General features: G+C 55.3%; 3 protein-coding genes across 3 annotated transcripts; all 3 read left to right on the top strand.

The window, feature by feature from the left end:
- Positions 1-2,377: 2,377 nt before the first annotated feature.
- On the top strand, positions 2,378-3,924 carry LOC120667697. The gene is made up of 3 exons (XM_039947720.1): positions 2,378-3,139; positions 3,218-3,295; positions 3,404-3,924. The coding sequence occupies exons 1-3, from the start codon at positions 2,476-2,478 to the stop codon at positions 3,922-3,924; spliced, it is 1,263 nt and encodes a 420-aa protein (XP_039803654.1). The 5' UTR covers positions 2,378-2,475.
- A 74-nt stretch (positions 3,925-3,998) lies between these two features.
- On the top strand, positions 3,999-5,405 carry LOC120667696 (formin-like protein 20). The gene is made up of 2 exons (XM_039947719.1): positions 3,999-4,759; positions 5,033-5,405. The coding sequence occupies exons 1-2, from the start codon at positions 3,999-4,001 to the stop codon at positions 5,403-5,405; spliced, it is 1,134 nt and encodes a 377-aa protein (XP_039803653.1).
- Positions 5,406-5,611: 206 nt separating this feature from the next.
- LOC120667695 lies at positions 5,612-7,885 on the top strand. The gene is made up of 3 exons (XM_039947718.1): positions 5,612-5,811; positions 6,940-6,974; positions 7,590-7,885. Exons 1-3 carry the CDS (start codon positions 5,612-5,614, stop codon positions 7,883-7,885), a joined length of 531 nt encoding a protein of 176 aa, XP_039803652.1.
- Positions 7,886-16,557: the final 8,672 nt, after the last annotated feature.

Raw genomic sequence — 16,557 nt, 5'->3', positions numbered from 1 at the left:
TTTCCGCTTCAGCTTCCCCGGTTTAGACCGGAATCCGAAGAAAGTACTAAAGATCAGGGGCGGGGCATGGCGGCTCATCCGTCCCGGCCGGCCCCTCCCTCTCTGGCCCCCTCGATTCGGCTACTTGAGGTCGATGGAGGTCCGGCGGCGGGAGCTCGACCTCGAGCGGATCTAGGCAGCGGCAGAGTCCATGGCGGGGCAGTGGAGGCCCATGCCGCGGCGGAGGCCTTGACGACGGGCGAGCGCGGGGGCCTTAGCAGATGGTGGTTCGGGCCATGGCAGCGGTGGAGGCAGAGGCCTGCGGCGGCGGTCCTCAACGGTGGTGGTTGGGATGGCGCGCCGCAAGGCCCTTGCCACGCTGTCGGATAGCGGAGCTCCTCTACTCCTCTCAGAATACCGGAGGGGCTGCCCGTCCGTAACGATAGCGGAAGGCGTAGCGTGCTCCGTTGCAGGACTTTTTCATGTAAATCGCTACTGAAGGGTGGGATAGCGTTTGCTATCCCGTACTCACTGCGAACAGCCTGAGTACAAGTCTCCGGGTCAACTGAAAGAATTCCCTTTCAGGCTATCCACACTCATATTACTCTATATCCATCCTCTAAAGAGAATATTTTTGCCTGGTCATCGAGATTCTCTACTCTATACTCAGTTTCTCCGCACTCATCCATCCTCTATATCTCTATTCTATATCAACTACCAGCAAATGGGGCCCACACGTTAGATTTACTTAATCACACTATTCGCTTCCTCCCGCCGGCCTTCCCCTCCGACTCTCTCTTTCTCCTCCCTCCCTCCGGTGCGGCAGAGCAGAGCGGAGCAGTTGTAGCAGGGCGGCCGCGGCGAGGGTGAGCGTGCGCGGTGGGGCGGCCGCGGCGAAGGCGAGCGCGCGGGGCAGAGCAGAGCGGCTGCAGCCGGGCGGCCGCGGCACAACAGAGCGGAGCGACCGCAGCGAGGATGAGTGCGTGCGGCAGAGCGTGGCGGCCGCGGCTCAGCAGAGCGGAGCGACCGCGGCGAGGGCGTGCGCACGCGGCAGAGCGGGGCATCCGCGGCGAGGGCGAGCGCGTGAGGCAGGGCGGCCGCAGTGTAGTAGAGCGGAGCAGCCGCAGCGAGGGCGAGCGCGCGCGGCGGAGCGGCGGGGCCGAGGAGTGACGCGGCGCAGGGCAGAGGCCCCCGGCGAGAGCTCGCGGCGTCCGCCCATGCACCCCGGCGGCGGAGCTCCCTACCTCGGCGGCGGGCACGCTTCCTGGCAGCACGCCGGCGCCCGCGTCGCGCCCTGCTCCGCCCTGCCGCGCGCCGCTGAGCCGCGTCGGCCGCCACCACAACGCGTCGCGCTCTGCCCGGCCACACTCCGTTCGACGCCCTGCCATGCTATGTTCGATGCCCGGCAGCAGCGCGGACCAGGGCCGCACGGCGGCGTCGAGCAGCAGCGCCGAGCTGCTGTGCACGAAGGGCGCGCCGAGCTGCTACTGCTACATCGTCCCCGCGCCGTCTTCTCTCTTTCTCTCGTAGCGCTGTGGCGGAGGAGCAAGGCGCGACGGTGAAGGAGCAAGGGAACAACGGCGGCGGAGGAGCAGGAGCACGGCTCTTCCGGCTCCGTGCACGAGGTAGCTGTGGACGGCGCGAGGTGGGGCCAAAGAAAGATAGCGGGAGGCCGCTACCACGCTGAATATAGCGAAAGTGTTTGCTCCCTGGTGGTTAGAGCATCTCCAACAGATTACTCATTTCTCATATCTTAAATATTCTCTCTCTCCATTACCAATAGCTGCTTTTATTTTTTAGGTAATGATTACTGCAGCAGATTACTAAAATTCAATCACCAATAATAGGATAGAGGGGAAATCCCCTTCATTTAGGTGAGAGAGAGAGGTGTGTTTTGGTGATTACTAAAAACTTATAAGTAATGGGGATCGGATTGGTAATCTGCTGGAGCACCTCCATCACCAAAACATCAATATTTTGGTATTGGGAAGAGGGATGAGTAATCTGTTGGAGATGCTCTTACCGTTTGTTTCCGAGTAGCCCGATGCAGAGGAAATTATGTTATGTTGGTACTGGAGGGTGGGATACAGATCCCCGGTGCAGACAGCCTCACAGTGTAAAAACCCGGCAAGCTGCAGCCAGCCAACGTAGCCAGCCAACGTGGACTTCCGTGTGAAGAGGTCGCTAGCAAGGCTGAACCGCCGTGGTACAGGACAAATTTCGTCGAGGAGGATTGGTGGAGGGGGTACCCGACAGCTCGTTCCGTCCAACCATGGGTCCATGACGGGACCCATTCTTATCTCGGACCGACGGGGACCAGAGGCGGAGCCACCACTAGGGCGAGTTAGAGCGGCCGCCCTAGGTCCCTGTGGGTGAGCTCCACATGATATCCTTGTTCCTTCGGCGAAGGAGAACCGAAGCAGCGCGGCGGCGCCTGCGGACGCGAGAACTCCAGCGTCGGCAGTCTGGGCGTCGGTGAGATTGGGCGAGCCGCGAATGTGGGCCTTGTGGGCTGCCTGGCCTCGTGAGCTACAGCCTGCGGCCAGCAGTGCCTGGTTCTGCTTCTCCCTCACGGACAAGTACGCAGAAGCCATTCGCCTACCGCCCGCCGTCTTGCCTTCCCGTCCAGCGTCTGCCCCAGCGGCCCAGCATGCAGCACCGCGCCCTCCCCCACTCCACCGCGTCTGCAGTTGCCAGTTGGCATCGCGCATCGGCAGCCGTCGGCCGCGCCGGCCCGCCGGCGGATTCCGCTTGCTCGGCGCCGCCACCGCCTGCTGCCTAGCCGCCTCCACCGCCTGGGCCCTCGGCACCCGCCGATCGCGCCGGCCGCCGGCGGATCCCCTCGGAGCACGCCGCGGGCGCCTGCAGGGTGCAGCCGGCCCGCCTCGGCGCCTCGCCCCCAGGCCCCGACCCCCGTGCAGTGCTCCTACAGTGCAACAGCAATGCAGCATTGAGCCATTGAGGATTAAGAATTTGGTCATTTGGATTGGATTTTTGGGGATTTTTAGTCATTTGGTGATGAATAGGGGAGCAGATGAAGCTGTTGTGGGTAGGGAAGATATAGGTGCAGATCAGATCGATTCAAACAACGGCGGCATTACCACCACAACGAGGCAAGCAACTTCAATTCCAGTAAGAAAGAAGCGCTATAAGAAAATAGGTATTGCCAAATGTGTGCTTCATTATTTGATTTGATTATTTATAGTCAATTGACTGATCCAATTTGTTAACTGTACAGATTTGAAAAGTTTCTTTGGTACTACTAGTAGAAACTCAGCAAGTGAAAGTAACTCGGGCCCAAGCACTCATGAAAGTGGTAATGTTGCTTCTTTGGTACTACTAGTAGAAACTCAGAAGTGACATGTATCATCGATAATTCTATCATTAAAAGGTAATATCTTGCTTTTTATTGGTTGTTTTACAGGTTTTACTCAAAACCTACATGATGTCGTTGTTAGCCAAAATTTTATGGTAGAGCTCCGCCCTATGTCCTTTCCTGAGCTGGCTTTGCCACTGACGCGGACGGCCGCTTCGTTTTCACGGCTGTGCAGTGGTAGCCGATATGGTCACCGCCTGATGACCCTGGTGCTCGTGCCGCCGGGCGACCGAGGCTCCGACGGAGACGAACTAACACGCGGTGAGGTCAACTGCAAAGTTTTGGGATTTGATTCGGCGAGGAAAGACCGAGGTGTGCTGTTTGGATCAGATGATCCTGGTCACAACCTGTGTCGTTCGCTCCCCCGTATCACAGTCTGGTCGCAGCATGTGCTCCTCGTGTATGATCTGGTCACAGCTCATGGCGATCTGCTTCGGATTTGGGACCGGATCTCTGCTCGATCCCGGGCTCGAATCGGCAGCCTCGCCCTCGCCCGAGTTTCTTTCCGGATCCGGCAGTCTGCGCGTCAATATAAGTCCAAGCCTAAACCCTACACGATCCCAGAATAGGTCCTGTCCCTCTCGGCTACATCGATCCTCCCGCGCCGCCGCCGCCGCCGCCGCCGCTGCAACAGGGAGGCGAGATGGCGCCACGAGGGCCGCCCTTCGACTTCGACCTCAACGAGCCGCCGCCGGAGGACGACGGGGCGATTGGCGCCTCTCCTGCCCGGGCGCCGGAGCCCGTGCGCGAGCCCTCGCCGAGCGATCTGCTGCCTCCGTTGCCGCACGAGACGCTGCCCTCGCCACAGCACGAGGATCCGTTGCCTCCGCCGGGGCACGATCCGCTGCGGCGGCCCGTGCCCGAGTCCTTGCCGCGCGATCCGCTGCCATCGCCGGCACCTGAGCCGTCGCCGCGCGATCCTCCGCATCTGCCGTCGCCGGTGTTAGACCTGGAGGCGCCATTGTCTCCTCTCGACGATGACGACTACGACTACGACGAGGCGGACCTGCCCCCGCCCCCGCCTCTGCCTCCGTTCGGCCTGCCCGTCGCCGCGGCGCCGGCGCTGTCGTCGTCCAGCGTGGACACGCCCCGCGCGGTTCCGGCACCCCCGAGCCGCCGCGGCGGGAGAACGTCGCGGGAGCCGTTCGGTGACGCCGCTCGGCTCTCGTCGCCCGAGGATCCGGCTCTGCGTGGCCCCTCCAGGGCGGCGAGCGGCGCGGCGCCTCCCCGCAGGTCGCGGAGCAGGCGGCACTCGTACGGCCCCCGCGACGGCGGCGCGATCTCCAAACAACGTCGCGTCGACTGCTACGACGAGGACGCCAGGTCGTCCCGGAGCGGGAGCCGCCGCTCGGAACCCGGCTCCCCGCGTCGGCACGAGCGCTCGGAACTCGCCTTCCCGCCTCTGTACGAACCGGGTGGTGGAAGGCGTGCGCCGGCGGGGCATGCCTCGCCGGGCGCGCCTCCGAGGAACCGCCGCCGCCGCCGCCGCCGGCCGCAGCACGAGTACCAGTACCCGGGCCCCATTCACAAGCAGCGGGGCCTTGGCCGGGAACAGCCGCAGGGCATTCGAGGCCACGAAAGGACACAGGCCCATCAGGGTCGTCATGGGCCTCGTGGCCCAGACGTGCCAAAGATGGGCTACTCTTCTTACGGTCCGCTATCCGGGTCGTTCGTCAGGTGGGGTTCTCCCGACGATGGCCGGCAGAGCCCGGAAAAAGACGACATCAACGGTGGGTATCACCAGCGCGGGGAAGCGCCGCCTGCTTTCAGGCCGTCCTCTCGACCGCGCGGCGGGGATAATCCGTACAATGGTCGCCGAGGCCAGGCGCAAGAACCCCCGAAGATCGGCGGGTATCAGCACGGTGGAGCGCACGGCGGGGACGGCTCATCCGGCGAACGGCAGAGCCCGTCGCGACAGCCCGTCAGCGGCGGTGCGTATCGGCAAAGGAAAAAGCCTCGTGACCAGCCGTACCATCCCTACGCACGGGACGGCGGCGCGCTCGACAGGAGCGGCGGCGGCGGCGGGCAAGCGTGGCGCGCGCCGGCGTGACAGCAAGCGGCGCACGTCCGGCGGAGGGCCTTTTCGTGGGCGGCCGTACTACGGAGATTGATGTGCGGAAGTGAATCCATGGAATCTCGAAACCGTCTCGACTCATGTTATGTTTTGGTTAGATTTTATCTGGGGCCCAAGGGACCAGTCGCCTGGCATGGAGCATCTGCTAAATTTCAGAGAGTTTTGTACTCTTCTCTCTCGGTATGGGTTTCCATTTTGCTTCGATCTCGGCCCACGGCCGTGTCGGGCAGCAGAGCCCGGCAGTCTGCTTGCCTGGACCGATCGTTGCCGACGGCAGGGTGAGCTGCCGCGGCCTGAAACCCTCGTCCAAAACCACGGGGCTTACAGCTTCATCGACGGACGAACTTGCTGGCAGTGACCTCGGCAGGCGGACCGAGTTCAGGTCAGCGGACGAGCAAGCGTGCCAAACGCCTCCCGGTGGCCACGACCACCAAGCAGGCACAGGACCTCGTAGGCGCATAGCGTCGGACATGTACAGCGAATCCCCACCGCACCACCACCATTATTCACCGGGATAGTACTGTGTCCCCGCGGCTGCGTGTCAGCGTGTGAAGCGACGCCAACGATGTGGGCGCGCCCGATGCCCTGACCGGCTGGGCGGCCAGCCGCACGCGAACTGCGGCCCCCCTCGGCCCCTCGCCGTCGCGCCGGGAGCACGACCGCCACCAACCCGTGTGGCCCCGGCACGGCCATTGGCCCGACGACAACTCTCGTGTTGTCCGCACGACATGCGTGCATGCTCATGGTCCTCGACGGCGTCTGCTAGGCTGGCGCCCAGGCCCCTCCATCCCTGGAGTCCCTGGACCCTGGATGTAGAGCAGCACTGCACGCCACTCCCTCCGCTGGCTCAGAGGCCGGCGAGCGTGCCGACGAAGCTCCGTCGAGGTCGAGGACGGACATTGCCCGGGTCGCCATCACGCGGGAAAAGATCGTCGTCCACGCCGTACGTGTTGATGATGCCCGTCTTGATTGTTTTGCAGTTTTGCTGGTGGAGCGATCTCGATTAAGAGAAGCGTCCGTCGACGGACTACAAGGGGAGTCCCAACCCAAACTCCACCATAAAGTCTTAGCCTCTTATTTATTGTGTTTTGCTGATGTGGCAATATATTTATGGAAGAGAGAGAAATCAAGACTCCAAATCTTCACGCAAATTAATAATGAATATGAGAGAGACAAGTGAGCCATATAAATTAAAGTAACACATTTGTATTGGGAAGTATAGTTTCTTGTGACGGAGTCTTTGAGGCTTAGACTCTATGAGTGGAGTCTGCATTGGGACTGCCCTGATCATCTAGCTGGCGGTTTGCATCGCCGAAGCTTGGCTTGAATGCCCCGGTTGCTTCTTAAGGAAGGTATATATCATAGGACGACCTTAAGGTCGCGTCGCCGTCCGCGCCGGCCCGCTTTGCGCTTGCGCCCATCGTCGAACTGGGCCCACATTTATGCCGCGAGAGTGAGAGGAAACCGCCTTCGTTGTTCCTTGCTGCTGAAATGTTGTCTTCCCTGGCAGTGCTGAATTGCTGATGCGTGATGGTGTCCGCGCACGTAAGTAACGCCATCAACATCTTCGATTGCAGTTTTGAAGTTTGTACATAGCTTAGCAAATCATCTCTCTGATGGGCTTTCAGAATTCAGAGCCAGTCAAGCGACGCCAGAAACACATCCTTAAAAAAAACGGCAGAAACATCCTCAGATTCTGATCTAAGCCAGACAGTGTTTGACGGCTCAACGCCCGCGGAAGCTCTTACGTGCTGGAGTCCTGAAAACTTGGGTTTTGTTTGGCATGATGTCAAAATCACCCACGGAAGATATCACTAACGTATGTAGAGACTGGGTTGATGTACACGGATCCCCCCTTCGGCCTTCCACGTAGGGGAAATCCTTTTGTAGATGCATATTGTTGCTGCGAAATTTAGACCGCTGAATGTTGCAGAGCACGGCGCGTTAAGGTCTGGGAGTTCTGCTTATCTCCTATGCAGATCCTACTATCAAGGTTCGTGGCTTACCATTCAATTTGATTTGTAGCTGAGAAGGAAAAAATAATCAGTAATTAATTAACATAGAATCTATCGGCTGGTGATAGTTTCCGAATAATTCCACAAAACATGATATCAGCCAAGGATGAGATCATCGCCTATAGAACTGTTCACATGTGATCAGTGACGGAGCGTGGAAGTAAACCAGGGGGGCGACATGGATTGGGCCGCCACCTCGGCGGCGCCGAGGAGGTCCGGCGCCTCCATGAGTCCGGCGAGCTCCGCCGCATCGTGGCCCCCGCCCCCGCCTTCCCCTCCGCTTGCGCCCGCTGCGGCGGCGAGCGCTACATGTTCTGCGGCGCTTGCGACGGCAGCCACAAGCGGTACAGCCTCAAGGGCGGCGGCGGGTTCCGCGCCTGTGCCGACTGCAACGAGAACGGGCTCGTCCGGTGCCCCGGCTGCTGCGCCCCCGCCGCCTGAGCAAGGGGACAGGCGAGGTGAGCGCGAAACAAGGGGGGCCGGGGCCCAGTTTCGCCTCCATTACCCTACGCCACTGCATGTGATAGCAAAAACCCAAAACTAAACACAAATCCAATTGCAAAGAAACACGTCCAGCTCATTAAATTCAACCATTAGTCGGATCGGACCTAACAAAACAGTGCTAACAACCAGGGTGATAAACTAAACAAAACTTGCTGATGAATCCAGTTGCAAAAGGATTTGTTCTTAATTCATGATTGTGATCGGCTAAAACAGCCAATTAATAACTCAAGCTATAGCAGGTCGAATCTAACTGATTAGATTAACTTAAATCTACCACTTAAAGATCGGACCTAACCGAGACAGTCGGAGATAGCAAAGCCAAGTTAAACAAATCGGCCGATAAAGTTGACCATAATAAGGAACGAGATTTGAATGATTTAATATGAAATGAACATCATTGGTTCTATCGGCTATTTAAAACTCTGCAAGGAAGGAATTAGGTAAGAACCGATCACTACTACAGATCATCAGTTTTGTCCCGGTTCCAAATGGCCATTTGTCCCGGTTTTGGAACCGAGATTCGGCTGCCGGGACAAAAGCCTCCAGGCTTTAGTCCCAGGTGGCAGAACCAGGACTAAATGTCCCTGACGCTAAAAGAATTTTTGCGCCCCGCGGGATTCGATCCCAAGACCTATTGCTTAGCGCATGGTTTCCTTGCCAACTCACCTAAGTAGTACATATGACTCAGTACAGAATAACTTCTTTTTGAACTATCACGTGGAGGGGCATTTTGTCCGAGTTGGTAACACCAACCGAGAAAAAAAGAGTGCTTTAGTCTGGGTTGGTGCCACCAACCGGGACAAAAGAGTCACCCTTTAGTCCGGGTTGGTGTTACCAACCGGAACAAAAGGCCCATGTCCCCTCCGCTGGCCTGGCTAGCCGTTGGACCCAGGACAAAAGCCACCTCTGGTCCCGGGTCCAAAGGCAGCCGGGACAAATGGCCTGGATCAAAGGCCTGTTCTGTAGTAGTGGATAGATCTCAACGTGCGATAAATTGTGAAGTCTAATAAAAACACATAATAGATGGGACCTAACCGAGACAGTCTTACACGTAATAAAACAGATTGATGACTTGTGAGCTCAAACTAATTAACAAGAGATAGATTGAAACAATGACAGTCTTGTTAAACTCATATGAGATCGGAAAACTTGGTAGATAAACTAAACAAAATTACAACGCTGTGCCCGTAACTAAAGTTTAGCAAATTTGGTAAGACGATGCTTATGAGCAAATTGGAGGTCCGACCTACTCCTACTTCTAGGGTTTTGATGTGGCGTCGGAAAGAGATGTGTATTGATTGACGGATGTTATTTACAAAACTCTGAGGTCTACTATTTATAGCCTGCTACTAAGACAACTAACCTGTTACGACTTAATATACTTTTTTTTAAAGAAAACAACTAAATCCACTATATTTACAAGATACTTTCCAAAAGAATCAGACTCCAAGATCTTCTGATGACGCCGTCCTCTCATCCGACTCATGCTGGCTAACCATGGAGCCGCTTTTGACCAGCCTTTGATCGCACCTTGACCATGCCTGCGCAAGAGAGTACTACCTAACTAGTAACTAGGAACCATTATTTGATGAATTGCTATCCAATTCATGTGTGATCTATGTTGTGATCTATCATGTGGTCTATGACTACTGTCCACGTCCTCGTCATCGTCTAACCAACAAGCAAATCTGAGCAGGGGTATATGTAGAATGTTGACCACACACATATATATAGTAGCTAGGACCTAGTAGGAGAGTAAGAGCCTTTATTTGATTAATTGATACTCCCTCCATATTTCTTTACTTGTTGTTAGGACAAAAAAAGTTCATTTTAGTATAAACTTGTTGTCTGAAACGACAACTAAAAGAATACGGAGGGAGTACTATGCAAGTGTGATCAATGTCCTAGATGTGGGCGATTGGCGTCCATGGTCTATGGCTGCATACGAGTCTAAGCGTTTCGGTCTCCCAGCTGCACCAGCGTCGCCCCCGGGCATATATATATATATATATATATATATATATATATATATATATATATATATATATATAACACTGCTTAGTGCTTACGATAGCTCGCAGCAGCATCTCTGCACATCCATGCAATGCTCTGGATGATCTATCAGCCCACCCGATGGAAGCACGGAGCACCCACGTGCACTCTAGCAATCGAGCAGCGATCACCGTCGCTTTCTTCATGCCTTACACGCGTGTAATAGCTCACCGACAAGCCTGTTGGCTCTCTAGTCAGTGTAGGCGTGCAGTGCTCGCACCAAGCAGTCCGAGAGTAATGGTCTGTCTGTCCTGCAACTGCCGCTGTCGTCCAACACTCCAACGCCATCGCTTATGCACTAAGGCCGTGTTTAGATCCGATGGGGGTGTAAACGTAAAAAAAAAATTCAAAGGAATTTAGGTAATTTGAAGTAATAAATGAAGTTTATTTGTAAAACTTTTTGCACAAATGAGTTGTAAATCGCGAGACGAATCTAATGATGCTAATTAATCCATGATTAATTAATAATTAGCGGATGGTACTGTAGCATCACTGTTGCAAAATCATGAATTAAGTAGGCTCATTAGATCCGTCTCGCGATTTACAGTCTAACCATGCAAAAAGTTTTGTAAATAGACTTCATTTAGTACTTCAAATTAATAAGATTCATTTGCACTTTTTTACGTTTACGGGGTAAGAACTAAACAGAACCTAAAAATATCGTCCGCTTGAGGAGAACCTGATCATATCAATTCCCCCGCCATGCCGCCGTCCTCGATCGGCTGCCGGCCGGTCCAGCCTCTAGCTTCTCCTCGGAGCACCGATTGGCCGGCCGCTGGCGTGCGCACCCCGGTTGTTCGCGGCACTAACTCGATCGCGCGCGAGCGGCCCGGCGGCGTCAGCTAGCAGAGGCGTGCAGGCCAAGCGAGATCGAGCGAGGCGAGCCTTCATCATGCCCTAATAAATAGTAATAAGATCAGCTTAACCATGGCGCCGTACGGTACGGATTGTTCTGCGGACGACGATCACCAGTGCGCAACGCATAGGAGCGGCGTGGCTTTACTTCTCGTGCTTCGATTGGACTGCTAGAAAAATCACATAAGTACCGGTCAGCAACCCCTTTATACCGGACGGCTGACCGGTACCGTTTGGCCGATACTAAATTGCGTGCCATTTAGTACCGGTCAAAACACCCGGTACTAAAGTGGACGTTAAACAGTTTTACAGTAAAAAAATAAAAAAATACCTTGAATCCCCGGGAGGCCTGCACACGCGCAACGCCGGCTGTACCGCCGGTGTCTTGGGCCGGTACTAAATAGCCCTCTACGGGTTACTTAAAAAAGAATGAATCTTCTACCTAGTCGGTGTCTTGGGCCGGTACTAAATGGCCCTCTACGTGTTACTTCAAAAGGAATGAATCTTCTACCTAGTCACATCTGGTGCACACGTGGGATGGTAATTTCTACTAAATGGCCGCGCCATTTTAGTACCGACTCAAAACACCGACCAGTACTACAAGACGATATTTAGTACCGGCCGGTACTTAAATGGCTCAGGAGCCGTTTAAATTTTGGCCCGGTACTAAAATGACCCCGGGGCAACGTTAGTACCGGACCAAAATGTGCCCGGTACTAAAGTCCACAGACGAATGAGCCATTTTCTAGTAGTGGGAGGTCATCAAGCTGATCGAGCACAGTAACCGACTTGATGCATGTAGTAACGAATCTGTTCGGCGGCTAACTTGTAATAACGAGGAATAGGTAGGGATGGTAAAGAGTCTTAATTTTTAGTCTATAATATAAGGGCTGGCTCCTAAAAGAGTTGGGTTTTAATCTTATTCAATTTTGAGCTAAAAAATTAAAAGTCAAATTGAATTGTGAAGAGAGTATTAGGACCCTGGTCTATTACCATCTCTAGAAACGGCTCGTGTCCTTCGTTTCAGGGGATGATGGTTTGTTCAAAAGAGTCTGTTTGTATATGTGTGTGCACATAGCAATGTGGTATCATGGCAGCACGTTCGCATGCATGTTGTTCGTTCCATAGAAACCAAACTGAAGCTTTAATTTCTGAAAAATGTTTCTCATGCGAGAAACCAAGTTAATTTTATTGAGCCCCTCTTCATCAGAGCAAAAATGGGGGGAACGAATCGTTTCTCCTGCAGGTTTCTGAAAATAACATGTATTGCCTGCTCCGATCCGTTTCATACACACTCACGTTTCAGCACTTGGAGAAGCGCGACTAGAAGCTACAGCACTTGGATGGCACAGTGTCATGACCAGGGTTAAAAAAACCGACCGAAACCGGTCCGGTTTCACCGGTAACCGGTCATACCGGTCCGGACCGGTTCCGGTTCTGGCTGGTACCAAACCGGTCCAAATTCAAAATTCAAATTTATATTCTAAAAAATGAAAAATTCCCAAAAAAAATTCCTAAAAATACTTCAAATTGCGATGAATCTAATGGTGTCAACTTTTTTCAAATATTCATTCATTTAGTATACTTTGCGAGCATTTGAAGTTAAACAAAAAAAACGTACATACAAAAGTATACAAATACAATGTAAAAGTAGTACAAAAGAGGGTTGGAGGGTTCATTTAGGCTAAAATATATTATACTAGTATAATTTACGGGCATTTGAATTTAAACCAAAAAAGAAAAAAAATTTGAATTTGGCCGGTTACCACTCAAATCGACCGGTTACCACTCAAACCGACCGGTAACCGGTCAAATCGGTCTGGTAAACTGCTACCGGCGGGCGGCGGTTTGAGCCCACCGGTCAGAATTTTTAACCCTGGTCATGACACATAGTCGACGACAAGTTCGCAACGATTTAATTTGATGTGGGTTATGTGAACCCGGCCAATGCAAGACCCCTCATCAAAGCCGCTAATAATTCGGTGCTTTGACTTTCTCTGCCGCGCGCTCGCACGCACGGGGACATCGTATCAAATGTGACGTGAAATGCCGCGCGCGGTATGCATGTGAGTATGTCCGTACGTATAAGAAAGGGCAACAAGATCCAGCTATGTACGTACGTACCAGCGCACGTTGGGCAAATCATGATGCCCTGGACCAGTAGTATCTCCAGGGAAACAGCTTGTACGTTTACCATCGGAGCGATGGCATGAACAGTTTGGCGTCAGGACAGAATCGTTGAAACATCAATCGTGTACCACCCACGGCCTGCCTACGTGTGTTTATTAGTACAAGAGTAGTTCAGCAGAAGAGAAGGCACACAAGCCAGACTGACCTATTACTGCCCATAAAATTTGGCACTGCTCTTTCATGTTCCTGAGGTTTTTGTTGCATGACAATTATTTTTACGCCTCCATGTTTCGTATAAAATACTCCAACTCGACATTACGGCTTAATTGGATGAAGATTATTTTTAGCGAAACACTCGACAAAAATACGATCGAATACAATTACCAGTTTTCAGTAAGTAAAAAAGATAACGGGAGTAATTAATTTAAGTCATGGGGAAAATGAACCGTACGTAAGCAACTCTGTGATACTTTAGAAATTGACACGATATTTTTTGTTAATGAATAATTAAGAATCCTGAGCATCGCAATGAATTGTAATTATCTTCAGGATATTTTTAGTAATTTGTCTTAACACGCTGTGCTGACACATACAAAAGGCTAAAAAAATGTACCGATTACATTTACTTATTAGTATTTCCTCGCATAAAATGGCTCTTGTTAGTATTTGTGCCATAACAATGCAGTTCAAAACAAGTTTTTCTTTCTGGTGAAGGAATGCAGCTTCAATTAAGTTTTTTTCTGGGAGCGAATGCAGCTTTCAATAACAGTCCTTTTCAAACAGGAACAGCAGGAGGAGGAACGAACCCACCCCTTGCCGCAACGGGCTCCTATACATCTTGTGTAAGATATATGAGCTATTCATCTTTAAAGTCCATTTGACCCAATTATCCACTGTAAATATGTTCAATATTTTGATAGTGTTAACTCAACATTTTTTTAAATAGATTCAACATTGAAAGTACTAAATCGAAATGTTGAAGGCGCTTCTTCTCCGGCGAGCAGCCTTCTTCTCCGGCGAGCTCGGCACGAGGCGGCGGCGGTGTGCGCCCGCGCGGAGGAGCGGCGACGTGCGTGGGGCGGCGGCGGCCGGCGAGCGTGCCGCGCACCTGCGCAGAGCAGCGGCGGAGCATCGGCGGCGGTGCGCTCCCGTGCGGAGCAGCGGCGGTGCGCGCCCCCGTGGAGCAGCGACGGCGGGGCAGCGCGCGGTGGCGGGGTAGGGGAGGGCCAACGCGTGGGCAGGAGAGGGCCGGCGGCGCTGTGCGAGTGCGGCGGTGCGGGTCGACGTGGGTGGCGGCGGGGGCAGGGGAGGGAGCACGGGTGAGAGGGGGGTGAGGGTGTGTTGATCCAACGGTTATAGATGGTTACACGAATCTCAAACACTGAAAGGTGAGTAAGAAAAAATCTACCGGAAGATATATAGGATCCATCGTGCCGCAACAGTCCAGTAAATGGCCGGCTCAAGAAACATCAGGCCCACGCATGGTGAACAGTTCCAGCGCCAGGGCCCATCTCTTTCGCATCAAGCCCAGTCGTGGTCGCGGCGAACGGATCGGCTTATGGATCGGGCCCACGTTGCCCGCGGACCACACGTCGGAAACGGAACGAGATCCGCTGCAGTTGAGTGCCCTGCAGTGGTGTCCCTGACACGCGGATCCCTTTCCGTCGGAAACGGTCGAGCCGGGGCGCAACAGCCTCACCGTCCGTCCGTCCCCAAGCTACAGCCGATGCCGACTCGTCCCGGACCCGTGCATCGGAAGAGGTCCGGGAGCACAGCACCGTTGGTGTGGCCAGATCCAGTCCAACCCGTCTCGATCGATCTGCGTGTGAGTGGAGCTGATTCCCTGACGATATCCAAGAGAGAGCTCTGGCTGGAATCAGCGCGAAGCAGGAGAGAGCTCCCGTGCAACCAGCTGCTTCGAGATCGAAAACGTCCCGTGCACAGCCGGGTCAACACGGCTCGGCGGTCGTTGCTTTGCCCGAAGTGCGCGGCGGTTGAGAGCGGCCGCCCATGGCTGTGTGGCCGGCCGGCGTACGTAGTCACCCCCAGCTAGCGCCCCGCCGGCCGCCTGCCCATGTGATTCCGTTGCCACCGGTCGCTCTCCCGGAGTTAACGCCCCGCGCCCCGGGCGCTGATCTTTCCACCAGCCGGCCGGAGGAGGGGGGAGCCCGACCCGTCGTCGCTGTCGCCGACCGGTGGCCGATCGGGACGCGTCGCGCCCCCACCGGCCGACCGCCAGGCGGGCGGGCGCGGGGGACGACGAGCAAAGGCCGAGCGCGCGGCGATGGTGGCGCGGGCCGCGCGATGCCAGCGGGGGACGCCGTGCCGGGGGCCGGCGGTAGGAGCCACAGGACGATGACGGGCGCGGCGCGCCAACCGCCGCGCGCCGTGCCGGGGCCGGTCGAGGGGAACGGCGCGGCCGGGCAAGCGCGCGCACGGCTATTGATTGGCCGCCCCGGCCTGCGCGCGCGGACGGAGCGAGGCTGCGCCGGCCCGTGTGTGGACCGGCGATCGAGCGAGATCGTCCCACAGGTGGCCTGTGGCATTGCTGCGCGCGGTGCCGGACGTACTCGGCTCCCGGCGCGTACGTGCTGCGTGCACTGTGCAGGTTGGCTCATGGGCAATGCGCCTGCTTGGTGGGTGGGGCTGGGTCCGGCCGGGCCGTGCACTATGCAATCAACCCGTAGCGTCGCATGATTTGGTCGATTGGTCGTGGCAACTTTTTATTCGTGTCCGATACGTGGACACGTACGTCTCATCTTCGCAATGTGCACGTGAACATCCATGTGAACACGTAGAGAGAGTGTGGCCTGCTAGCTGTATGTGTACTCGTTCCGATTGCAAGGACGACGCCCTCGGCGGCGTCGCTTGGGCATGGCTCGGCCAGCAACAATAATGTACAGTAGCTAGCTAGGCTTAGCTCCAACCGAGAAGCAAGCAAGTGTCGCTGACGTCGTCGAGCTATTGGGGTGCCGGAGCTGACGACGTCGCGGCTTGCCCGGATCGGGCACGCATCCGTAGGTGTGGCCGATCCAATGAGTGACGCGGACCTCGTGGGGGGCCACAAAGGCGGCGTTGCGTCCCGATGCGCGAACGTGCGGGGTGCATCGTAGGCTCACATCACGCCACATGTTGGCGCACCGGAATGGACGTCGACCCGATCGACCGATACGAGAGCGTGCGTACCCCGGCGTCGGCGATCCCGAGGATAGGAGTGATCAGATTACTCTCCCACACGGCGGCTACCGATCAGGCCCCGCACCTCACGCGTTGTAGCTCCGCCACGTGAGGAACCTGGACCACACGACGATGGCGGCGGCGGCGGCGGCCGGCCGGCGGCGTCCTGGGCTGCTAACCCGCCGCTGGCTGCAGGTCGAGTTCACGCCGGCGAGCGAGAGGCGACAGCGCCCGGCGCGCACCATGTGCATGCCCCTGGCGTTGCGTGCTTCGGTGGTCTCGGAGTACCTTCACACATGACCAGCGCCGATTCCGCCAAACATGCGCGCACAGCTCTAGCTTGCACTGTATTCGTCTCCATGCATACCATGGAACTGGAAGTATCTTCTTTAATA

Source organism: Panicum virgatum, chromosome 3N, assembly GCF_016808335.1.
Source record: "Panicum virgatum strain AP13 chromosome 3N, P.virgatum_v5, whole genome shotgun sequence".
Lineage (NCBI taxonomy): Eukaryota > Viridiplantae > Streptophyta > Magnoliopsida > Poales > Poaceae > Panicum > Panicum virgatum.
The sequence above is the reverse complement of the archived record's forward strand: the minus strand, read 5'-3'. Positions and strand labels throughout refer to the sequence as shown.